At 38.5% G+C, this 26,666-nt stretch overlaps 1 protein-coding gene across 1 annotated transcript in view; it reads left to right on the top strand.

Moving 5' to 3' along the window:
• The window catches only part of ASCC1 (activating signal cointegrator 1 complex subunit 1), a 98,600-nt gene that overhangs the window by 29,350 nt on the left and 42,584 nt on the right, over window positions 1-26,666 (top strand). Inside the window, exons 6-7 of the mRNA XM_033434153.2 lie at window positions 18,337-18,473; window positions 25,363-25,482. Of these exons, the coding sequence (XP_033290044.1) occupies window positions 18,337-18,473; window positions 25,363-25,482 (257 nt within the window). The remainder of the gene's footprint in view (window positions 1-18,336; window positions 18,474-25,362; window positions 25,483-26,666) is intronic.

Below are 26,666 nucleotides of genomic sequence, written 5' to 3'. Positions count from 1 at the left end.
CTGTGGCTAGGACTTCCAAAACTATGTTGAATAATAGTGGTGAGAGTGGATATCCTTGTCTTGTTCCTGATCTTAGAGGAAATGCTTTCAGTTTTTCACCATTGAGAATGATGTTTGCTGTGGGTTTGTCTTCTATGGCCTTTATTATGTTGAGGTAGTTTCCCTCTATGCCCACTTTCTGGAGAGTCTTTATCATAAATGGGTATTGAATTTTGTCAGAAGCTTTTTCTGCATCTAATGAGATGATCATATGATTTTTATTCTTCAATTTGTTAATATGGTGTATCACATTGATTGATTTGCATATATTGAAGAATCCTTGCATCCCTGGGATAAATCCCACTTGATCATGGTGTATGATCCTTTTAATGTGTTGTTGGATTCTGTTTGCTAGTATTTTGTTGAGGACTTTTGCGTCTATATTCATCAGTGATATTGGTCTGTAATTTTCTTTTTTTGTAGTATCTTTGTCTGGTTTTGGTATCAGGGTGATGGTGGTCTCATAGAATGAGTTTGGGAGTGTTCCTGCCTCTGCAATTTTTTGGAAGAGTTTGAGAAGGATGGGTGTTAGCTCTTCTCTAAACGTTTGATAGAATTCACCTGTGAAGCCATCTGGTCCTGGCCTTATGTTTGTTGGAAGATTTTTAATAACAGTTTCAATTTCATTACTTGTGATTGGTCTGTTCATATTTTCTATTTCTTCCTGGTTCAGTCTTGGAAGTTTATACCTTTCTAAGAATTTGTCCATTTCTTTCACTTTGTCCATTTTATTGGCATAGAGTTGCTTGTAGTAGTCTCTTAGGATGCTTTGTATTTCTGCGGTTTCTGTTATAACTTCTCCTTTTTCCTTTCTAATTTTATTGATTTGAGTCCTCTCCCTCTTTTTCTTGATGAGTCTGGCTAATGGTTTATCAATTTTGTTTATCTTCTCAAAGAACCAGATTTTAGTTTTATTGACCTTTCCTATTGTTTTGTTTCTATTTCATTTATTTCTGATTTGATCTTTATGATTTCTTTCCTTCTGCTAACTTTGGGTTTTGTTTGTTCTTCTTTCTCTAGTTCCTTTAGGTGTAAGGTTAGATTGTTTATTTGAGATTTGTCTTGTTTCTTGAGGTAGGCTTGTATAGCTATAAACTTCCCTCTTAGAACTGCTTTTGCTGCATCCCGAAGATTTTGGATCATCGTGTTTTCATTATCATTTGTCTCTAGGTTTTTCTGATTTCCTCTTTGATTTCTTCAGTGATCTCTTGGTTATTTAGTAACTTATTGTTTAGCTTCCATGTGTTTGTGTTTTTTACGTTTTTTTCCCTGTAATTCATTTCTAATCTCATAGCGCTGTGGTCAGAAAAGATGATTGATATGATTTCACTTTTCTTAAATTTACTGAGGCTTGATTTGTGACCCAAGATGTGATCTATCCTGAGAATGTTCTGTGTGCACTTGAGAAGAAAGTGTAATCTGTTGTTTGGGGATGGAATGTCTTATAAATATCAATTAAATCTATCTGGTCTATTGTGTCATTTAAAGCTTCTGTTTCCTTATTTGTTTTCATTTTGGATGATCTGTCCATTGGTGTAAGTGAGGTGTTAAAGTCCCCCACTATTATTGTGTTACTGTCGATTTTCTCTTTTAGAGCTGTCAGCAGTTGCCTTATGTATTGAGGTGCTCCTATGTTGGGTGCATACATATTTATAATTGTTATATCTTCTTCTTGGATTGATCCCTTGATCATTATGTAGTATCCTTCCTTGTCTCTTGTAACATTCTTTATTTTAAAGTCTATTTTATCTGATATGAGTATTGCTGCTCCAGCTTTCTTTTGATTTCCATTTGCATGGAATATCTTTTTCCATCCCCTCACTTTCAGTTGGTATGTGTCCCTAGGTCTGAAGTGGGTCTCTTGTAGACAGCATATATATGGGTCTTGTTTTTATATCCATTCAGCAAGCTTGTGTCTTTTGGTTGGAGCATTTAATCCATTCACGTTTAAGGTAATTATCGATATGTATGTTCCTATGACCATTTTCTTAATTGTTTTGGGTTTGTTTTTGTAGGTCCTTTTCTTCTCTTGTGTTTCCCACTTAGAGAAGTTCCTTTAGCATTTGTTGTAGAGCTGGTTTGGTGGTGCTGAATTCTCTTAGCTTTTGCTTGTCTGTGAAGCTTTTGATTTCTCCATCGAATCTGAATGAGATCCTTGCTGGGTAGAGTAATCTTGGTTGTAGGTTCTTCCCTTTCATCACTTTAAGTATATCATGCCACTCCCTTCTGGCTTGTAGAGTTTCTGCTGAGAAATCAGCTGTTAACCTTATGGGAGTTCCCTTGTATGTTATTTGTCATTTTTCCCTTGCTGCTTTCAATAATTTTTCTTTGTCTTTAATTTTTTCCAATTTGATTACTATGTGTCTCGTTGTGCTTCTTCTTGGGTTTATCCTGTATGGGACTTGCTGTGCTTCCTGGACTTGGGTGGCTATTTCATCTCCCAAGTCCAGGAAGTTTTCGACTATAATCCTTCAAATATTTTCTCTGGTCCTTTCTCTTTCTCTTCTCCTTCTGGGACCCTTATAATGCGAATGTTGTTGCATTTAATGTTGTTCCAGAGGTCTCTTAGGCTGTCTTCATTTCTTTTCATTCTTTTTTCTTTAGTCTGTTCCACAGCAGTGAATTCCACCATTCTGTCTTCCAGGTCACTTATCCATTCTTCTGCCTCAGTTATTCTGCTATTGATTCCTTCTAGTGTAGTTTTCATTTCAGATATTGTATTGTTCATCTCTGTTTGTTTGTTCTTTAATTCCTCTAGGTCTTTGTTAAACATTTCTTGCATCTTCTCGATCTTTGCCTCCATTCTTTTTCAGAGGTCCTGGATCATCTTCACTATCATTATTCTGAATTCTTTTTCTGGAAGGTTGCCTATCTCCACTTCATTTAGTTGTTTTTCTGGGGATTTATCTTGTTCCTTCATCTGGTACATAGCCCTCTGCCTTTTTGTCTTGTCTATCTTTTTGTGAATGTGGTTTTTGTTCCACAGGCTGCAGGATTGTAGTTCTTCTTGCTTCTGCTGTCTGCCCTCTATTGATGGATTTTTTACCTGCTTATGGGGTCACATTTTTCTGCTTCTTGTGTATCTGTTAAATTTTTATTGGGTGGTGAACATTGTGAATTTACTCCGTTGAGAGCAAATCTTGTTTTTTCTCTTTAGAGAGTCTGAACCTTGGTTCTGGAAAATAGCTACTTGTGGATCAGCATAATCGTTCCAAAGCTTGTATTTAAACATTTTAAGGGCAGATCTGGAGTATTCCTTTCTCTAGGGCTAGTTTAGCTTCACTCCTAAGGTGTGTCCCTACTGGAATCTCTATTCAGTGCTCTGTGTATTCAAGCGTGGTGTCTCTACTCTGGCTGGTGGGAACTTGAATGTTAGCATGCTGTTTGAGCTTTGGGTATTGTTAGGCTTACAGCTCCCCAGTAGTTGTTTTTCATCTGGTCTTGTGGATTTCACCCTGTGCATGTGCAGATTGTCCTTCAGCCAAAGTCTCAAAGAGAGTTTTATGCTGATTTCTGGAGTCCTTTTTTTTTGGCTTCCTCCTCTTCAGTGCTTGGTCCTACAAATTTTATTTGCCTTTGCATCACCAAATTCCAGAATTGAATTGAATTGTCCCCTCAGTTCATTGGGATCATTGGGCTCTGTTTGGGTTCCCCACTCTGTGCCCCTATGTGGAAATTGTCTCCATTCAGAAAGCCAAGATGGGGCTCAGTCTGTCTAGCACCATCTGTTATCCAGTGTCTGAAAACATTTGTTTTATGTGTTTTATCTAGTTTTCTAGTGTTTTTTTTTTCTTTGCGGTACGTGGGCCTCTCACTGTTGTGGCCTCTCCCGTTGCAGAGCACAGGCTCCAGACGCACAGGCTCAGCGGCCATGGCTCATGGGCCAAGCCGCTCCGCGGCATGTGGGATCTTCCTGGACTAGGGCACGAACCCGTGTCCCCTCCATTGGCAGGCAGACTCTCAACCACTGTGCCACCAGGGAAGCCCTAGTTTTCTAGTTATTGATGGCAGGAGGTAAGTCCTGTAGGAGTTAATTCTTCATGGGCAAAAGGAGACATACATTTTAAAATTAGGATATAATTCATATAACATAGGTGCACAGTTCGGTGGTTTTTAGTGTATTCACTACATTATGCAACCATTGCCACCATCTGATTCTAGAATATTTCCATCACCCCGTAAAAGATAGCTCATACTCATTAAGCTGTCAGTTCCTATTGCCCCCTTTTCCCAGCCCCTAACAACCACTAATCTACTTTCTGTCTCTGTTAATTTGCCTATTCTGAATATTCCATAAAATGGAATCATACAACATGTGGCCTTTTGTCTCTGGGCATCTTTCACTTACAATGTTTTTAAGGTTTATCCATGTTTTATCATGTAACGCTACTTCGTTTTCTTTTTATGGCCAAGTAATATTCCATTGTATGGCTCTACCACATTTTGTTTATGCATTCATCACTTGATGAATGTTTGGGTTGTTTCTACTTTTGGGCTTTTATGAATAATGCTGCTATCCATACATGTTTTCTTATAATAATTTGTAATATTGTAAACAAGGCTGAGTTTACCATTATTTTTATTTACTTAATTGACCTTGATCTGATAAAAAATAGCTGTTGTGTTGTGCTAGACAGTGTTCTAAATGCCTCCTATGCTTATTTTGTTTAATCTTCTGTCCATCCCTATGAGGTAGATACTGATTTTCCATTTTACTGATTAAGAAAGTGAAGTTTAGAGAGGATAATTTTCCCAAGGTACGACAGGGTACCACAGCTAGTGGTTGCCACCATGCTAAGTCAGATAGATGATACAAAGTTGTGTAGGACCTAGTAATGGCTGTAATTTATACAATCCAATAGAACAAATAGCTGAAATTAGTCCTGGGAGTCACTGTGGGAAATTATTTGAACAGAAAAAAAAAAACCAGACTGTTTAGGGACTTTCCTGGTTAAGACTCGGCACTGCCAGTGCAGGGGGCACAGTTTCAATGCCTGATTGAGGAACTAGGATCCCACATGCTGCATGGCATGGCCCAAAAAAACCCCCAAAAAACAACCCTACCAAAAAATAACTGTTTAAATTGAAGATCTTTTGATGGTTGCTTGTCTGTTAACCACTTGTACCAATCTTTCAGCAGGTATTTTCCTTGGGACTAGCCTTGAGTAGAATTAGGTAGTAATTTGTACAGTATTTGAGCATTCAAAAAACAGCAGCAGAGCCTTCCCAGTTGTGCTTGCGTGTTTCAACTCCAAATCATATTCTGTTCCCTAATAGTTAAAAGATATCATGTGGATATGATATTATTTAAGAAGGACTTTCGTTCATTAGGGATATCCATCTTCACTCCTGTATTAGGACTGAAGGAGGTGAGATTCTTTATCTTTTAAAAATTCATTAATAATATTAATTTTTTTTCTTTCTTTGAGAAGGTAAATTCATCGTCCTTTGCAGCTTATGTCAAATAAAAGAAGTCCTTTTGGGATCTCTGAGGTGAAAAGTAATATTGGAAAAGGAATTTATTAGATTACATTTATACCCTACTCTATATTAGTTTTCTGTTGCTGTGTAATAAATTACCACAATCTTAGCAGCTTAAAACAACACGCATTTATCATCTCACAGTATTGTAGTAGCTCTGTAGATTAGAAGACCTGGTGGCCTCGAGAGGGTTCTCTGCTTTGGGTCTCACAAGGCCAAAATCAAGGTATTGGCCAGACCGGTCTCTTATCTGGAGGCCCTGGAGGAGAATCCGCTTCCAAGTTCATTCACATTGTTGGCAGAATTCAGTTCCTTGTGGCTGTAGGTCTGAAGTCCCTGTTTCCTTGACATGGGGCCCTTCTCACTTCTGTCAAATCCTGCTTGTGCTTTGAGTCTCTGACTTTGCCACCAGCCAGAGAAAACTCTGCTTTTTAAAGAGCTCATGTGTATAGGTCAGGCTTACTGGGATAATCTGCCTGATTAAGGTCAGCTGTGCCGTATAACTGAGTATAATCACAGCCGTGATATCACATTCACAGGTTCCACCCACAGTCAAAGGAGAGGGGATTATATGAGGTTAAGGGTCTTTGAGGGTCATTCTTAGAATTCTGCCTACTGTAGCATTAATGTTCATTTTAAAACATTGTTGTGAGAGTCACATTTTTGATACAGCTGACTTTTCTACTCCCGGCTCTCATCCTATCCTTCCCTCACCCTTCCTTGAACTCTTTTCTTCCCTTAAAATAGTGGGCCCCTTTTCTCTCTTTATTTGGTAGCGTGCTTGTCCTTGACCTCATCCTTGACTCTCTAAGGGAACCCTGGATTTACCTTTTAGAATAACATTTCCTGAAATCACTTTTCTTTGTGCTGATCAATTATATAAGAAATGTTTGACTACAGACATCATCATCATCATCCTTGTGCTTCAGCTCCCTAAGCCTGAGTATTTAATGTAGGATTTAGCTGCTCACAGACACCAGCAAGGTGTTTTTCATCTATGTGATCTGCAGATGAACTGCACCTTATTTTTTCACTCTTTCCTCTCTTGCATTAAGATTCAAAGATGTCTCACTGTCTGTAAGTTCAAGAAGTATGTTAAAACCCTGTATATCTCTCAATCTATCTATAGCTAGTAATGCTAATATAATTCCAATTTATCTCACAGCAGGGTCCAGTAGAAAAGCACATCAGTAATGAAAAATAGTAATTCAAAACTGTGTTTGGTGGAGCATTCTGAAGGCTTTGTAGATCTGTCTGAAGCAACAGGGGATTTCTCAGGCTGCCTGGAGAACCTGAACAGGTTATAGAACAAAAACTACATCATTCTGCTCATACTGTGGTGTGAAGGCTGACACTGGGCAGAAATGGCTAATGGATTTGGGGTCCATCCCCTCTCCCCAAGTTAGGATTAGTTTTTTCCATTTAGTATTATTCACTGAAGAAGAAAATTTATATATAAAAGATTTAGTGGATAATTTAGGATTTTTCATGTGTAATTTTTAGGATTTTTAGGATCCTAATAATTTAGGATTTTTCATGTGTAATTTTTCATGTGTAATTTCATGTGTAATTGTCTTGTGAACTAATTTAGAATGAAGACGGATACAGGCATACCTTGGAGATATTGCGCATTTGGTTCCAGACCACTGCAATAAAGTGAGACATATGAATTTTTTGGTTTCCCAGTGCATATGAAAGTTACGTTTACACTTTACTATAGTCTATTAAGTGTGCAATAGTATTATGTCTAAAAAATGTATATACCTTAATTAAAAATAATGCTGTTGGAAAAATGGCAGCAATAGACTTGCTCCACTCAGAGTTGCCACAAAACTTCAATTTGTAAAAAACATAATATCTGCGAAGCACAGTAAAGTGAAGCACAATTAAACAAGGTGTGCCTGTAGTTGTCTTTGGTTGTAATAAAAGTTGTGAACTCCTGAGTTCTAATGTTAGGTGAGAAGGTAAGAAAAGGAGATGTTACAAGATTCATATAGTGTACCATTTGGATGGAGATGATTGTTCTGAATAAGTGTTTATCTTTTATTCATTCATTCACTATTTTTTAAATGTCTACCATTGTCCAGGCTATATATTTTGTGCTAACAATGGACTCTACCCTATGGATCCCATACTCTACTGGGGGGAACAGTGTTCTTATAGAAATAGAGTACTGTGAGTTAAGTGCTATTAGAGGGAGTGCAGTGGGTTCACAGAGGAGAGATTCTCCAGTGGTTGGAAAAGGCTTATTAAGGGAGGTGACACTTGAATTGAGTCTTGAAAGAAGAACAAGAGTTCTGGCAAAGGGGGATGAGCATTCTGGGCAGAGGAACTGGCACTTGCAAGGTATGGAGGTGTTCTAGTCTGCTGTGTTCAGGGAAGAGTTAGGAGTTTGTTAAGACTGCAACCTGGAAAGTGAGTAGGGTAGGGAAGAGGTAGGAGTCAAGAGTGGAAAGGTGAATGGTATCCAGGTTGTGAAAGGTCATGTGTGGATTAAGGATTTTGAATGTATTTTATAGTCAGGAACCGGCAAAGATTTTAAGTAGGGACTAATGTGATTAACTTAGCATTGTAGTTGCCTCTGAAGGCAGTGTGGAGGATGGATCGAGAGTTAAGGAGTGGGGTACGAGAGGCATCTACCAGTTAGAGACTATTGATACCGTCTATTAAAAAAAAGACTAAGGGCTTCCCTGGTGGTGCAGTGGTTAAGAATCTGCCTGCCAGTGCAGGGGACATGGGTTCGATCTCTGGTCCAGGAAGATCCCACATGCCACGGAGCAACTAAGCCCATGTGCCACAACTACTGAGCCTGTGCTTCTAGAGCCCGCGAGCCACAACTACTGAGACCACATGCTGTAGCTACTGAAGCCTGCGCTCCTAGAGCCCATGCTCCGCGGCAAGAGAAGCCACCTCAGTGAGAAGCCCGTGCACTGCAACAAAGAGTAACCCCCGCTCGCCACAACTAGAGAAAGCCCGTGCACAGCAACAAAGACCCAGTGCAGCCAAAAATAAATTAAAAAAAAAAAGACAAAGGCCTGTGGCATATTCAGGAGAGGATATGTTCCAGAGATATTTTAGAGATCTCTCTAAAGTGGGGATAATAATGGTGCCTACCTTTAGTGTTGATGTGAAGAGTAAATGAGTTAATAAATTTAAGGTGTTTAGAGCAGAGCATGGTGCATAGTTGGTATTGTGTTTGCTCTTGTAATAATAGCACGGATTACTGTATAGGAGATGAGGGTAAGTGTAGCATCAAGAAGGAGTGGAGGATCTGACTTGAATAGGAGGTGTACCATTAACTCATCACTAATGTTTAAGTGATCATTGTCTGTCTTTGGGAATAAATGTAGGTTGGTAGATGGATTGCCAGCTAGTGCTTACAAGTAACTTATAGAGGAATAGTTAAGTTTTTAGAAAAGTATGTTTAACTATTCATTGTGCTTATCAACATAAGAGAGTTGTATCCTTTAGTTAAGGGGAGATGCTTTTTGCTCCTTTTCAGGTGGGTAAGGATATTTAGACCATGCGTGAGAACATTCATTTTTTCTGGTCACTGTAAAAGCTGATCCTTGAATATTTGTCCTTTGTTTTTAAGAACCTCTCCACTTTCCCGTAAGTATGTCTGGATAGAATTTATAAGATAGAAGAGTCAAAACCCTGTTTTCTGAAGCTTATTCAGCATAACAATTATTTGATTAATAACATACAGAGACTCTCAAATCAAAGTCAGCATTTGTGAACAGTCTTAAAGGATAGAGATGACTCAGCAGAGCCTAATTAGCTCTTGAGGGTGCTTTAAAAGGAAGAGTAAAGATGGCATTTGTTTAGAGTGTAGCCTAGTCATATAAAAAGCAAGAAGGGGGAAAGCCTGTATTTATTCCATACTACTATGTGCCAGAGGCCTCAGAACAACCCTGAGAAGGAAATGTGTGTTTTAGAGATGATGAAACTGAGTTTCAGAGCAGTGAGTAACTCACCTCAAGTAATACTATGGATAGGTAGCAGAAATAGAATTTGAAACCAGGCCTATCTGGTTGCAAAGCCAAATGCTCTTTTCACCAGTCTTATATGAATAACTTTTCTATGTGAATGAGGTAGGTATATATCACCCACCCAGGAGTGATTGTCTGGGATTTGGCCATAAAAAGAAAGAAAATATAATGAGCATAGGGGAAGACTTCCGTACTTATTTCCTCTCTTTCTTTGCATAGAATATCAGGAAGTGAATTGGTAGACCCCTCACAAATACCTGTTTCGTACTTATTTATAGGTTTCGTGAGAGCATGTAAAAAATCTATAGGACCTTTGAGTTAGAGGTAAACTGGGCCATCTCCCTCATCTTACAGAGAAGGAAACCAAGGTCTAAAGAAGTGAGATGGTTTGCCTGATCATAGCTGGTTTATAGCAGAGTTGGAATTAGAACCCTAAGCTCTGTATTCCAGATTAGAAGCCTTTTGTAGCTAAATCCCAACCCTTTGTTATGCCTGGAATTCCTGGAAGATGATATCTGTGAATATAATTTGAGGATTATTTTTTTTGTTTCTGGCTCTCAGCACGTACTGTCAAGGCCAAGTGCTGTACATTATATATGTTCTGGGTGCTACACATTTGGATCAGATTCATAGGCATTCTTTTCTTAACTCTCATGTAATGGAGCATGACCTTTGGGATCTGAGTCTGAAGAGAGGCTTCACTTCTGCCAGCTGATAGCTCTGGCAGATGTACCTATGTTATATCCCAACTGTGTGGACAGAATGGTTTGAGTTCTTACTGGGGCTTTAAGGAAAAAAAAGTGGGCTAATCCATACTTCTCTCTACTGGCCTTTTCCCCAAGCATGACATTTTTAGATTTCACTATTCCTTGTTAATTGTTCATTCTGATAGCACTGCCAGCAGTTCTGCCCCCGTGGATCCCGAGAGCTGGATTAAAAGTGAAATCAGTGAAGGCACTGTGATCATGTGGTGACTGCTGATAAATCATGGAGCTGCAGTTTGAATGAGAGGGTTAAGGTCTTGCACCTAGGATTGCTGAGTTAGAACTCGACTTTGAACTCTGAACTGGGGCTTAGGCCTGCACATAAGCTTTCTGTGGAGGTAGCTTTTGCATGCATTTTTTCCTTAGATGAGGTCTTATTTAACAAATAAAGAAACTGAGACTCATAGATATGACTTAGCCATAAAGAACCCAACCCCCCAATCTAGATAGAACCACCCTAGGGATTCTTGTTACTTCACCCTTTGCTTCTGCTTGCTGGGTGGAAGGTCACCACCGTTAGGATTTTCAGGCGCCAGCCTGGGTGGCCAACCTAACAAAGTAAAATAGTTCTGGCTCCGAGTAATGGTGAACTTGGAGCAGGGCCCAGTGTAATTAAACCCCTGGAGAAAAGAATTTGTTGTTGGCCTGTATTCATTACAGTGAAGAAGCTTGCGGGTAGAAATATGATATATTCCAAGCAAAGAAAAATAGTGGCTCTAGAGATCTATGCCATTGCCTTGAAGATTGTTTGGTTCCACATTAAATTTAGATAGTTCAGTAAGAGAAAAGCTTTTCTTGGTAGATGGCATTCCTAGGCAGGGTAAAATTTAGGGTGTTTCTCCATTTATTAAAAGACTGTCCAGTAGGGTTTCATATGCATTATATAATCTACAATACAGTTAAAGCCTGTCTGAACTCTTATGACTCACAATTCCCCCAAAGACTTCAGTTTATGTTGCCTTTAGGTATCCCATGTGTTCCTTTCCTTGCTCTTTTGTGTTCTCTCTGTTTTGTTTCCAAGTATTTACTATTTTTGTGGCCAGGGAACTCAAGTTGACTGAAGTGGTAGGCTCCCAAAGAAAAAGGTAAGGGAAGAAAAGTTCTAGAGCTTCTTTTTTCTAGATAGTAAGATAATAAATTTATGTTGGTTTAAACCACTAAGTTTGTGGTAATTTGTTATAGTAACAGTAGGATACTAATAATTTTAAACTCACAGAAAAGTTATAAGACTAAGGATAGTACTCTACTCAGATTCACTTGTTAATATTTTACTTTGTTTTATCATTCTCTCTTTCTCTTTTTTCATCCTTTCTGAACTACTTTAAAGTGCACTGCATATGTCATGACCCTTTACCCCTCACACCTCAATATATATTTCCTGAGAATTGGAATTTTTTTAATGTAATAACCATGTACCTCTTCCCATGTTTGAGTCATTTTTATTTTTGTGAAGTGTCTCTTTATGTCTTTTGTCTATTGCTCAGTAGCATTTTTAGTCATTTTCCTTTGATTTTTAAAAGTTCTTTTTATATTAGAGATATTAACCCTTTATCTGTGATATATGTTGCAAGTATTTTCTTCTAGTGTATTGTCTTTTAACTTTGCTTATATTTTTTGCCATGTAAAAGTTTTCTCTTTTTAAGTAATCAAATTTATTGGTCTTATTGCATCTGGATTTCTAGTCTTAGTTTGACAGCCTTTTTCTACATCCAGGTTAAAGAGGAATTTACCCATTTTGTTTTCTTGTATAGTTTGTTTTTTTACGTTTCAGTCTTTAATTTGGAGTTTATTCTTGTGTGTGGTGTAATGAATGAATATAATTTTATTCTTTTTCCAAATGGCTGTCCAGTTGCCCCAGTATCATTTATTAACAAAAATCATATTTGCCTCAGTGGTTTGAGATAACAGCTTTGCCATCCACAAAGATTTCTGTGTGTACATGGTGTTTTTAACATTATATGTTGAAAGACCTTTGGGAAGTCATCAAATACAAAAGGTCAAATAAGAGTTGATCAGAGGTCGAGTAAACTATTCCATGAGGATAGCTCTCAGCAGGTTGAGTTATAGGTGAAAACTTGTTTCAGGATTGCTAAGATGCTCTTAAAAAGAAAAGGCATACAGATTTTTTTTTTTTTTTTTTTTTGCGGTACGTGGGCCTCTCATTGTTGTGGCCTCTCCTGTTGCGGAGCACAGGCTCCGGACGTGCAGGCTCAGCGGCCATGACTCACGGGCCCAGCCACTCTGCGGCATGTGGGATCTTCCTGGACCGGGGCTCGAACCCGCATCCCCTGCATCGGCAGGCGGACTCTCAACCACCGCGCCACCAGGGAAGCCCGGCATACACATTTTTATATTTAACAGCTTTATTGAGGTACAGTTTACATACCAAAAAACCCACGCATTTCAAGTGTACAGTTCAATCATTTTTAGTAAATTTACGGAGTTGTGCAATCATAACCATGATCTAATTGTATTTCTAGAACATTCCTGTCACTCCAGAAATGTCCCTTATGCCTATTTGCAGTCCCAGCCCTAACCCCAGGCAACCATCTGGCTTTCAGTCTCTACAGATCTGCCTCTTCTGAATATTTCACATAAATGGAATCGTATAATATGTAGTTTTTGCATCTGGCTTCTTTTACTTAGTTATTGTTTTTGTAGTTTATTCATATTATTACATGTGTATGTTGCCTAGTAGTATTTCGTTGTATGACTGTACTAAATTTTGTTTATCCCTTCACCAGTTGATAGATATTTGGATTACTTCCACTTTTCGGTTCTTATAAATAATACTGCTGTGACATTCACTTACAAGTTTTTATGTGGACCTACATCTTCATTTCTCTTGAGTAGAGTCCTAGGAATGAAACGTCTGGGTTGTACTGAAAATTCACGTTTAACTTTTTGAGGAACTGCCAAACTGTTTTCCAGAGGGGCTGCACCATTTTCCATTCCTCCCAGCAATGTACTCAGCAGTTCAGTTTCTCCATATCCTCACCAGTGCTTGTTATTGTCTGTCTTTTTGATTACAGTCATTCTAGTGAGCATGAAGTGATGTCTCATTTTGGTGTTGATTTGCATTTCCTAAAAGACTAATGATGTTCAACACCTTTTCATATGTTTATTAGCCATTAGTATATCTTCTTTGGTGAAATGTCTATTCAGATACTCTGCTCATTTTTGAATTGGATTGCGTATCATTTTATTATTGAATTTAAAAAAATTTTTAAATGTTTATATTTATCAGATATATGATTTGCAAATATTTTTCTCCCAAATAATTTTTTCTCTGTGGCTTGTCTTCTCACTTTCCTAATGTATCTTTTGAAGCACAAGTTTTTAACTTTGATCAAGTTCAGTTAATCCTTTTTTTCTTCTTTATGGGTTATGCTTATGCTTTTGATGCTCGTATCTCAGAAAAGACAAGGATTAAAACTACTTTTCATGGAATTATGATATTTGCCTTATTTTCAGGACTAGTCTGGTGATCAGACTATTGTGTGAGTTTTGTTGAAATGTATAATGCCTTGCCTCTGGGTGATGGCCTCATTGTTCCAGAGTCCTTTGGGCAACTATTACTAGAGAGGCAGAGTAATATTGATCAAAAGTGTAGGCTTTGGGGCCTGACTACCTGGGTTTGAAATTTAACTTCATCCCCTCCTAACAGTGTTACTTTGGGAAAGTGGCTTTATTTCTCTGTGCCTCAGTTTCCTCATCTGTAAAATGGGGAAAATGCTATTGGGTTGGCCAAAAAGTTCATTTGGTTTTTTCCGTAAGATCTTACGGAAAAACTTTTTGGCCAGCCCAATACTTTGCTCGTAGGGTGTTTGTGTATATAAAGTTCATAAGAAATGCCTGGGGCAGAGTAAGCCTCAAGAAATATTAGCTCTTATTATTAGGGGAGCAATTCTCAACTGTAGTTTGGGGTGGGGTTGTGCATATTGGAATCATTTGTGGGTCTCTGCATGCCTTTCTAAAGTGACAGATTCCGCCATGGGTTACAGCAGCTGGGATGATAAGTATTGCACTTAGCCTTCCTTGACACATTTAAAGTTGATTGTTCCTTAAAATCACTTTCATTAAATGAGGCAGTTTGGGTTGATGTGTAGAATTATAAAACTCTTCATCAGATGTAAAAATAGCTCAAGCTCCATTAACACTTAGAAAATGAATAATCTATTAATTCCTCTTGCCAAGGCAAAAATCAGGCAGTCTTAGGCAAACCAAGAGCAGGATATAAGCTATCTGCATTTGATAAATACATTTTTCTGCTTTTGGGGTGGTTTATTAGTCCAGGGATCAGATTATGGGGTAAGAACTTGTAATTCAGAGATAGAAGAATTCCTGCTTTGCTCCTGTTGGAGGATAAGATTCACAACTTTTTTTTTCTTGTCTTCATTTGCAAAATGAGTTTAATGAAATTTGAGACCTATTTATCTTCAAAAGGGATTCATGATCTGATATGGGACTACTATCAGAATATATAAAGAATCCTTATAACTCAACAATAAAAAGACAGAAAATGGGCAAAGGATTTAAATAGACATTTCTCCAAAGGGGATGTACAAATGTCCAACAGGGACATGAAAAGATGTTCAGCATCATTGGTCAATAGTGAGAAGCAAATCAAAACCACAATGTGATACCACTTTACACCTACTAGGATGACTATAGTAAAATTTAAAAAAGGAAAATATTAAGTGTTGGTGAAAGTGTAGAGAAATAGGAACCCTCGTACATTGCTGCTTGGAATGTAAAATGGTTCAGTTCCTGTGGAAAAGTTTGGTGGTTCCTCAGTAAGTTAAACATAGAGTCATCATAGGACCCAGCAATTCCACGCCTTAGTATATATCCAAAAGAGTTGAAAACATATGTCAACATGGATGTTGACACAGATGTTTTTTAAAGCTGCATTATTAATAATAGCCAAAAGATGGAATCAATCCAAATGACCATTAAGGGATAAATGGGTAAACAAACTGTGTTATATGCATACAGTGGAATATTATTGAGCCATGAAAAAGGATGAAGTACAGATATATGCTGCAACTTGAATGAAGTTTGAAAACATGCTAAGTGAAAGAAGCTAGACACAAAGGTCATATATGGTATGATTCCTTTTATTTGCCATATCCATTATAGGCAAATCCAAAGAGACAGAAAGCAAACTAGAGGTTACCAGGGGATGAGCAATGGGAAATAGGGAGTGATTATTTAATAAGTATGAAGTGTTTTTATGGGGTGCTGAAAAAGTTTTCAAACTAAAGAGAGATGGTGGTTTTACAAAATTGTGAATACACTAAATACCATTAAATTTTGTACACTCTAAAATGGTTAATTGTGGGGCTTCTCTGGTGGCGCAGTGATTGAGAGTCCGCCTGCCGATGCAGGGGACGCGGGTTCGTGCCCCGGTCCGGGAAGATCCCACATGCCGCGGAGCGGCTGGGCCCGTGAGGCATGGCTGCTGAGCCTGCGCGTCCGGAGCCTGTGTGCTCTGCAATGGGAGAGGCCACAACAGTGAGAGGCCCGCGTATCGCAAAAAAAAAAAAAAATTAAAATGGTTAATTGTGTGCTAAGTGAATTTCTTGTCAGTTTAAAAGTGGGGGAGACAGAAGTTTTAAAGTGCAGGGAATGATTATGCTAGAAAAGGATGACCATATTTGATGTGGCTACTCCAGTGTCTGGATATCTCTCCAAATTCATTTTTCACTCACCTTTGCTTGGGACAGTTTATTCTTTTTTTAATAAGTTTCTTTCTTTCTCTCTCTCTTTCTGTCTTTCTTTCTCTTTCTCTTTTTCTCTCTCTATCTCTGTCTTTCTGCATTGCTGCACGTGGGCTTTGCCTAGTTGTGGCGAGAGGGGGCTACTCTTCGTTGAGGTGCTCTGGCTTCTCATTGTGGTGGCTTCTCATTGCGGAGCACAGGTTCTAGGCGTGCGGGCTCTAGAGGGCAGGCTAAGTAGTTGTGGTGCACGGGCTTAGTTGCTCCGTGGCATGTGGGATCTTCCTGGACCAGGGCTTGAACCCGTGTCCCCTGCATTGGCAGGTGGATTCTCAACCACTGCGCCACCAGGGAAGCCTGGGGCAGTTTGTTCTTACACAAAATATTTTACCTGAAAATACTGCAGTGTCTGCTAAGATAGAAACTTTTTTATAAAGAGTATATTATCTTTGGGGAAGCCCATAAGAGGCCCAGTTGCTCTGGAACTAATAAAGCTGATGAGGAACAAAAGCTATTCTTAGAACCTGTAATTAGGTAGCATTCTGTTTTTCCTGGGCATAACATTTTATCAGGCTACCAGTTCATTTTTTTAAAAAATATTTCTTGAAGTGAAATTCACCTAACATAAAATTAACCATTTTAAAATGAATGATTCAGTGGCCTTTTGTGCATTAGCAGTGTTGTGTAAGTACCAACTCTCTGTCATTCCACATGTTTTCATCACCCCAAAGGGGAATCCCATACCCATGAAGCACATCCTTGCCAGCACTTGTTTTCCACTTTTTTGATTATAGGCAGCCTGATCGGTGTGAAATGGTACCTCATCGTGGCTTTGATTTGCATTTCTCTTAATGACTGAAGAAGTTGAACATCGTCATGTGCCTGTTGGCCATTTGTATTTCTTCTTTGGAGAAATACCTACTCAAGTCCTTTTCCTTTTTCTCTTTTAAAAATAATTAATTAATTAATTAATTTTTGGCTGCGTTGGGTCTTCGTTGATGGGTCTATGTTGCTGCATGCAAGCTTTCTCTAGTTGTGTTGAGCGGGGTCTTCTCTTCGTTGTGGTGCGTGGGCTTCTCATTGTGGTAGCTTCTCTTGTTTCGGAGCTCAGGCTCTAGGTGTGCAGGCTTCAGTAGTTGCGGCATGTGGGCTCAGTAGTTGTGGCTCGCGGGCTCTAGAGCACAGGCCCAGTAGTTGTGGCGCATGGGCTTAGTTGCTCTGTGGCATGTGGGATCTTCCCGGACCAGGGCTCGAACCCGTGTCCCCTGCATTGGCAGGTGGATTCTTAACCACTGCGCCACCAGAGAAGTCCCTTTTTCTTTCTTTAAATCGAGCTATCTTTTAGTTGTTGAGCTTTGTACATGCTCTTTATATATTATGGATACAATATGACCCTTGTCAGATGTATGGTTTGCAAATATTTCTCCCATTCTGTAGGTTGTCTTTTTCACTTTATTTTTTGTTTTAACTTTTTACTTTCTATCGGAGTATAGTTGATTAACAGTGTTGTGATGGTATCTTTTTCACTTTCTTGGTAGTCCTTTGATACACAAAAGTTTTAAAGTTTGAAGTCTAATCTGATTTTTCTTTTGTTACCATACTATTGGTGTCATATCTAAGAATCCATTGCCAAATCCAAGGTCATCGAGATTTTCCTCTCTTTTTCTTCTAAGAATTTTATGATTTTATGGTTTTAACTCTTATATCATTGATCCATTTTGACATAGGTTTTGTATATAGTATATGGTATGGGTTCACATCATTCTCTTGCATGTAGATATTCAGTTGTCCCAAAATCATTTGTTGAAGAGACTCTTCTTTCTCCATTAAATTGTCCTGGCAGCCTGGTTGAAAATCAGTTGGTCATGGATGTGTGGGTTTATTTCTCTGCACTCAATTCTGTTCCTGTAAGGAACGGCACCAAGAAACGGGGGAGAGCTTAAACAAGCTTTATTTGGGAACGCTCCCGGGCGAGGTTCACTGGTCCGAGAGAAAGGGGCCAGAGAAGTCGCGCCTGGGCGAGGGTTTGGGCAGAATTTATAGGGGAAGAAGGGAAAGGGGTGTGGTGAATCCAGGAGGGCGCAGGGTATTCCTTATTTGGTGGTCTTTTCGGGTATTGTGGGGGACCGTTAGTTCCGCCCCTTGAAAGGCGGGAAGGCTGGGCTGGGTGGAAAGTCCCCAGGTCATTTCCTGGAACTGGGTGGTCCGGAAAGTCTCCAGGTCAGTTTCAACCTGTGAGTCTGATTGCATTCCCCTGCCTCGGGCCATTTGGCCTCACAGTTCCTGCCATGTACTTTTGTATGGGCTGAGTTTCTTGTTTTTTTCTCCCTTTGATAATAGGATCACGGGGTTGATAGCACCATTTTCCAGAATCCTAAGAAGCTTCACCTAACTATTGGGATGTTGGTGCTTTTGAGTGAGCAAGAGATCCAGCAGACATGTGAGATGCTACAGCAGTGTAAAGAGGAATTCATTGAGTGAGTAATCCACAGGAGTGGGGAAGGGTGGTCACCCTGTACTGGCTTCTTTCTGGTATCACAGACTTGTTTTTGGACTAGGGAGCTGGGTGACATGGGAACAAAATTTGTTGACTCACCCATTTGTAACACTTAACATTGGATTATCCTCTAAAAGGTTTAAAATGGATTTAAAGCATATATTTACAGATTTGTGTGGAAAGGCTCTACCTTAAATTTTACCAGTTCAGTTGGCAAATTTTGTTCTTTAACAAGGACATCCCATTCTTTTCTCAAAAAGGAAATTCTCTTCATTATCTATAGAAGAGTGTAGGCTACTGTATTAGTTTTCTGTGCTGCTGTAACACATTACTACAACCTTGGTGGCTTAAAACAAGACAAATTTATAATCTTACAGTTCTGTGGGGCAGAAGTCTGATAGGGGTTTCACTGGGCTAAAATCAAGTTACTGGCGGGGTTGTGTTCCTTTTTGGAGGCTCTAGGGAAGAATCTATTTCCTTGTCTTTAAAGTCCTGATTTAGAGGCCACCCACAGTACTTGGCTAGTAGCCTCCTTCCTCCATCTTCAAAACTAACGATGTTGCATCTGTTTGACCCTCAATCTGTTACATCTCTCTCTCTGGCCACAGCAGGGACAGGTTCTCTGCTTTTAAGGATGTGTGTGATTTAATTGAGCCCACCCAGATAATCCAGAGTAATCTCCCCACCTTAAACTCTTTAGCCTTAATCACATCTGCAAAACCTTCTTTGCCATGTAAGGTAGTATATTTACAAATTCCAAAGAGTAGAACATGGGCATCTTTGGAGGGCCGTTATTGTGCTTACCATAGTAACTCAAACATTATAACATGATTCCATAGGAGAGTCTTCACTGTATTTCAGAAATGCAGTCTTTAATTTTCTTTTCTTTAATAAAGGTAGTTTTGTTTGAGTCAGTAAGGATACCAAAAACTGTCCAAGCAGTCGGTTTTGGCTCAGGGAAAACATTGCTGTTCTGACGGCAGAGTTGTTATTCTTTTTACTGTAAGATTTTAATTTGCATATACATCTGACCTAACAGCTCTGTTTCAAAGGATCATATCTTCTGAGCCCCCCTTCCTTTGTTCCTTTTACTTAAGATTGAAGCAAACCAAGAGAAACTTGAAAATTAACTGACTTGAATAGTTTTATTTTTATTCAATTGTAAAATATACTATTCTGACATGGCCTTGTAGAAGTGGGTTACCTGGTTCATTGGGTAAAACAAGGTAAAAGGATTTAAATTTTTTCTCAAGTTATGTTGTATATGAAACTGTAATACATAGACTTATTTGTGGACCAGTTTTCTTTTTTCCATTAATTGTTTTGAAGACAAAATATTTTTCTTGAGCAAAATCATAAGCTGATCATGTTTGCAGCTGCCTGTTCTTTCTGAATTTCAAACAGCAAAGAATACTTCTTTGTCTTGTTCTTTGCATAGTGATGGGCAACTATTTTCTCTCTATCTGACCTAAAATTCAAAATAATTTGGTGTTTGTAATTAGATATTTACAGTTTTCCTTGCATAAAATAAAATTGTATGCTTTACCTTACAAAGCAGAGCAATTTTACCTTGTTTAAAAATCACTTCTGATACTTTAACTTCCCAGATTACTTTTTGCTAAACAAAACTGAAAGCAGCTGCATTTTTTGGCTGCCATTAGGATAATCCTGCTAACAGAAAAATTAAAGGCGGATAAAATATTTGTTCAGAGAGGTATTTGGTTTTTTACCTTATGAAAATCAGGTCACAGGATTTTAATCACTGAAGCCTTATCCTGAGCTATGCGAGGATTTAGTTGAGTTCCTCCCTTTTATGTCTCTTGGTGTCTTTTGTGACTAAATGCCAAATCTGAACCCTTTAAGCGTGTCAGAGTTGGTGTGCATAGGGAATGAAGAGCAGCCTTAATAGTTCCTAAGAATTTTTGACATGACAGGATGAAAACAGTAATTGTAGTTTTTCAAATTCAGCAAAGCTTTTGAAATAGGACACGTTACCCTGCCAAAAATCTGCAATGCAGGCAAAAATTTTTTTAAGTTGCTCTTTTCAAAAAGCTGGAAAGGTTTAAAACCAGCAAGTAAAGCAGGCCTCCCCAGCCTTCTTCTCTCACCTTCCCTCTGTTATACACACTTGTTTTAAAAGTATATAGTGCAAAATTAATCTACCTGATTGGCTAGAGGGGTGAGAATCAGAATTGGTTGTTTGTATTGTCCAGAAGTGCCCTGTTTTCCTAAAAGGAAGAAAAGTCTCCTAAAAAAAAAAAAAAAAAAGGATACTTACAATAAAGCCCTGGTGTAAAATGTATCGCCTAACTTCTTTTTCCTTCTTATTCCTTCTTTTCTTTTTTACATCTTTATTGGAGTATAATTGCTTTACAATGGTGTGTTAGTTTCTGCTTTATAACAAAGTGAATCAGTTATACATATACATATGTTCCCATATCTCTTCCCTCTCCCTCCCACCCTCCCTATCCCACCCCTTCTTCCTTATTCTTGATCTTCGATCTCAGTCTTTGTACTTGGTATGCTTAGAAAAAAAATGTCAATAAATAATTGCATTTCTAACCTGAACCTTTTATGATGTAAAGATCGCAAATTAAAATATAAAGGTGGAAAACATTGGAAATGAATAGTCTACTATATAACATGCTGTAGCTTAATTTAATGGCTTTTTAAATTGAGGTATTAAATGTGGCTATATTGGCGTTTAATTAAAATTGTGGTGATACATAGATATTTTAAAGAAATGGGTAGTTGAATGTTCGTTTTAAATTTGGGGGTGGTATTTGAGTTTAAAGTATGTCACCTGACCAGAAATAGAACTTTCATTTCAATTCTTAGGCTAAAGGCTCACGTAGCTGTGTAGATTTCAAATGAATTATTCACGATGTTCAGTAGTGCTGAAGCACTAAATGTGTCCCTTGTGACTTTTCTTTGTGATATGTCGAACACAAACAGTGCCATGTCTCTGAGTATATAGTCTGACAAATGTGCGGCTCTTCTTTAGCTCCCGTAACACTTTACTCATACCTAAGTGTTCCCAGTAGGCCTGAAGTAAAACCAAATAAGAAGTTAAAAAGGGACAAGAATGAGGAGAGGAGAAGAGGAAAAATACCCACGGACAAATGTCCCTAATTATTGCCTCATATGTCTCTCCATTGAAGAGTGTGCTCAGTGGTATCCAAGGTGGAATAGTTTGGTCACCAAGACAAAGAGCATTTATCAAGCAAACCATTGGATTCTCTCCCGCTCTTTAATTCTCCCTCTTGATAAATCCTAGGGATAGGTTGAAAGAGTTTGTTTCTACTTGTAAGGCAGACTTTGAATCTGTTCATGGTTTTGTTTTTGGTGCCGCATCTAATTCCAGTGGTTTGAGGTAGTTTAGAGTGAGGACATATATACAAAAGAAATGTTAAAGTCAGACAGATTAGAAACCATAAAGATGGAATGGGAAGAAAATTCTGTCTAAAAACCGAGGTGAGATAATAATTGTACTAGAACTTTAACATTTAGTGGTGTTTTCAAGCATCAGTATACTTGAACTATGGGAATTCTTGGCAGTCCAGTGGTTAGGACTTGGCGCTTTCACTGCCAGGGCCCTAGGTTTGATCCCTGGTGGGGGAACTAAGATCCCACAAGCCGTGCAGTGTGGCCTAAACACACACACGCGCGCACACACACACACACACACACACACACACACACACACACACACATATACATATATATATATATACTTGAACTAAATTCCAGAAAGGAGAACACCAATTATTATAATTCTTATCTGATAAAAAGGAACATAATTTTTCAGGAGAGAATCCTTTTCTGGTTCTCAACCCAAGAAAAAGTTGTATAAATCTTAACATAAAGAACCCAGGTGATGATGAGCTGTGTCTTCAACAGGAGTTTGGCAGAAGATATAAAAACATTGTTCACGTTGCTCTTTCTTGTATTGACCCCTGGAAATTGAGAGTGTAACATTAAATATAACCCAGTAAAAACATTTTAGTGGGAAACTAAACCAGTATGGTGCTTTCTGGTGATCTAACTATGCAAGGTTAGAGCTGAAAAAACATAGAAGAATGTACATTTAGTATTAAATTTTTTTTTCCCAAAAGTTTTGTTGACTGCCCTTTGATAGGATTTAATGGCAGTCTTTCATATTGAATTCTTTGACTATAACTAGAAATGGAGATACACTGTATTGGCTGGCTATCTATCTATCTATTTATTTATTTATTTCTGCATTGGGTCTTCGTTGCTGCGCGCAGGCTTTCTTTAGTTGCGGCACACGGGGGCTGTTTTTGGTTGCGGTCCACGGGCTTCTCATTGCGGTGGCTTCTCTTGTTGCAGAGCACAGACTCTAGGCGCATGGGCTTCAGTAGTTGTGGCACATGGGCTCAGTAGTTGTGGCACATGGGCTTAGTTGCTCCGCGGCATGTGAGATCTTCCTGGAACGGCTCGAGCCCATGTCACCTGTATTGGCAGGCAGATTCTTAACCGCTGCTCCACCAGGGAAGTTTGTATTGTTGATTGAAGCTAAAGACTTCAATCAGATAATAATTCAGAGCTTGACTTGTGTTTTGGAATATCCCACTTATTGGAGGTGGTTGTAGGGATACTTATGATCAGGGTCATAATTTTTCTCATTAAAGTACCTGTCTAAAATAGTTGAGTTATTTAGTTTCTTAAAAAATTCTGGTCTTGTGCAATAATAACGGCCTTGGTGTTTTAAGGGAATCTTTTTTTTTTTTTTTTGCAGTACGCGGGCCTCTTACTGTTGTGGCCTCTCCCGTTGCGGAGCACAGGCTCCGGACGCGCAGGCTCAGCAGCCATGGCTCACGGGCCCAGCCGCTCCGCGGCAAATGGGATCTTCCCAGACCGGGGCATGAACCCGTGTCCCCTGTATTGGCAGGTGGACTCTCAACCAGTGCGCCACCAGGGAAGCCCTTAAGGGAATCTTTTACCATTAGGATTCCTAGGCTATAAAAGGATCTCCGTGGGCCTCAATTAAATATCAAGAAAACTTTTTTGTTTTGCCTTATTTGGAATTATTTTTTGATTAATCCTAACAGTCTGTTGTCTTTGAGCCAGTACCACATTTTATTCAATGACAATATAGGCGTGTGTCCACATTCTCAAAATTGTTCAGGACATCTTCTCCCTTTATAGTGGTACATCCATCAATGTTTATCAGAGATTTATGGAGTACCCACTTTATATAAGGCACCGTCCCAGGTGCTGGGGATATAGGAGTAGAAAAGATGGATAGGGTCCCTGGCCTCATGGGGCTTGGAGAAGGCTGTTTGGTGAGCTGATTTTTAGCTGGGTTTCATGTTGTCACAGCAAAGCCTTTGCTAGTTGAAGCATAAGTCTGTTTAAGGGGCCTGGGAAGAAAGCAGGATGGTGGGTTTTACTTAACATAAAAGAAATACATGTTAACTTTAGAAAAGCTAAAAATTGCAGATAAACAGGAATTCCCTGGCTGTCCAATCATTAGGACTCCACGCTTTCACCGCCAAGAGCACAGTTTCGGTCCCTTGTCGGGGAACTAAGATCCCGCAAGGCGAGCAGTGCGTCCAAAAAAAAAAATTGCAGATAAACAAGATATGACTTGTAATATTACCTGAAGATAATTACTATTAACATTTTGGGGCATGTACTCCCACGCTTTTTGGTTTGCATATATGTATTTTTTTCCTTTGAGGTGTAATTTACTTACAGTAAAATGCACAGATGTTAAGTGTAGTTGATGAATTTTGATAAATGTGTACACCCATGTAACTTCACCCAAATCAAAATGTAGAACATTGCCATCACCCTAGGAAATTCCTTCATGCTCTTTTCCAGTAAATTCACTTCTCCCAAAAGTAACTGCTGTTCTGATTTCTGTTACCACAGATTAAATGTACTTATTCTCTAATGTCATATAAATAGAATCATTCAGTATATACACTTCTGCGTTTGGCTTCTTTTGCATATATTTTTTTATTTTAACTTTTTAATGAATAATACATTTACATGGTTCAAAAATTTTAAAGTACAAAGGATATGCAGTGAAGAGTTTCCTGCCTACTGTTATCCCACCAAGCACCCTGATCTCCTCTCTGAAGGCAACAGATTTTAGCAGTTTCTTTGTATTATATCCTTTCAGAGATTTTATGTATGTACAAGCATATAAATATGTATATATATTAAATTTTTTATCCCCATCTTTTGCACGAATAATGGAATTGATTAAATATTTCATCAGGAGTTGCAAAATGGTGATATTCTAATTCCATCATTACCTCTACATCTATCAGTTGGAATTCTTCTGAAAGAACTTTCCTTTATTGGCTGTGGTTGGATATGTACCTGAATTTATAATTATTTCCTTGGGTTTGGCTCCTAGAAATTGAATTGCTTGGGCAAAGTTTTTCTATTCTTGAAGGCTTTTTATAAGTATTGCCAAATTGCTCTTAGAGATGTGATACCAGTTTGCACCTTCACTGTTGTTATATGAGTGAAATACTGTCTGCAATTTGTAGAAATAATAAGGTAAAACTGGAGAGATGGGCAATGTAATAAATGTCTTCATCAATCAGAACTGTCATCACTTGGCCTTTTCTGAGACATTTCTTAGACATGCTAATAAACTGGTATTGGGATAAATATAGTGTGACTTTGGAAATACTTGTGGTTCTAGTTTGTGTTCATTAAACATGTATCTATTTTGAAATTAGAAGGACGGTTAAATCATGTTAGTTAAAAAAAACCCTCAACAACTTCATTTTTGTAATATTTGACTATGTATATTAACCATGTTTCAAAATATAATAGCCCTCTTAACTTAAACAGTTATAAAAAATCTAATGTGTTTTCCTTTGCAGTGACATTTCTGGGGGCAAACCCCTGGAAGTAGAGATGGCGGGGATAGAATACATGAATGATGATCCTGGCATGGTGGATGTTCTTTACGCCAAAGTCCATATGAAAGATGGCTCCAACAGGTATGTTTCTGGAATACTTCTTTGTTTTAATTGTGAGGTGCCTAGAAGAATCCCTGGAAGTTCAGGTAGTTTTGATTCCTTTTCTTTGAGGTCTTATTATTGTAAGGAGTGTGTAAATTCTTTCTTTTTCTGAAATAGTAAGTTAATATCTTGCAAGAGGAATTTGTTGTAGGAAAAAGTATCAGACTTTTAGTTTGATAATTATTGAATTACTTGGATGGTAGATATTGATAGTAGCAATCTAGTTTTTATGGAACTCAGTGCCTCCTTCATGTTTTCCAGGATAATAGGAGGCAGGAAGGATGGCATATTAGGATGGCAGTTTCAAAAGTGACATAATGCAGATCTAGTGAATACCAGGGCAGAATAGGGATCATAACTGTACAAACTTCATAGGATTATTAGAATTAAATTAATATACATAAAATGCTTAGATCAGTGCTTGGCACATACTGACATCATCAAAACATACATTAAAAATGTTTGCTATTTTTAATTTTTGTTATTACCACACCTCGATCCCTACTTGGAATTCTCAGTCTGCAACCCAGGCTATTTTTGAGGCTCGCCTAGGCATCCAGAGCCCTTTGCAATATTAGTACCATTTATTAGTCTGTGCAAGGCCTTTGGTGAGCAGAGGAGCGCAACTTGAATTGGAAGTTTGTTTTTGTGTGGTCTTTTCATTAGGGCAGGGTAGAACAGAACTCACACTGAACAAAAAACCCTCTAGGGAAAATCTGTGTCTCTGGGCAGGCCCCCAAATTGATTTGCTTTCCTAGAGGATCTCTTGGAAGGTTTCTCTTATCTCAATTTGAATTGATGATCTCAGTTATCTTCTATCAATTCCAGTGGAAGTGAATTTTGAGTGTAAGGGAGGAAAAAAAAGATATAGAATCAGTTTTTGTGTGTGTGATGTATGTCAATTATATCTCAATAAAACTGGAGAAAAAAAGTGTCTTAATATCATTACTGGAAATTCCCTGGTGGTCCAGTGGTTAGGACTCTGCACTTTCACTGCCATGGGCCCAGGTTCAATCCCTGGTCGAGGAACTAAGATCCTGCAAGCCATTTGGTGCAGCCTAAAAAACAAACAAACAAAAAACCAAGTTTTGTAAAGTCCCCTCCCCAAATCGCAGTGTCTAAGGGACTTATACACCTCTTGTTTAATTCAATATTAAAACTAT

Source organism: Orcinus orca, chromosome 14 (assembly GCF_937001465.1).
Source record: "Orcinus orca chromosome 14, mOrcOrc1.1, whole genome shotgun sequence".
Taxonomy (NCBI): Eukaryota; Metazoa; Chordata; class Mammalia; order Artiodactyla; family Delphinidae; genus Orcinus; species Orcinus orca.
Note: the sequence above shows the minus strand (reverse complement) of the source record. Positions and strands in the feature narration are given on the sequence as shown.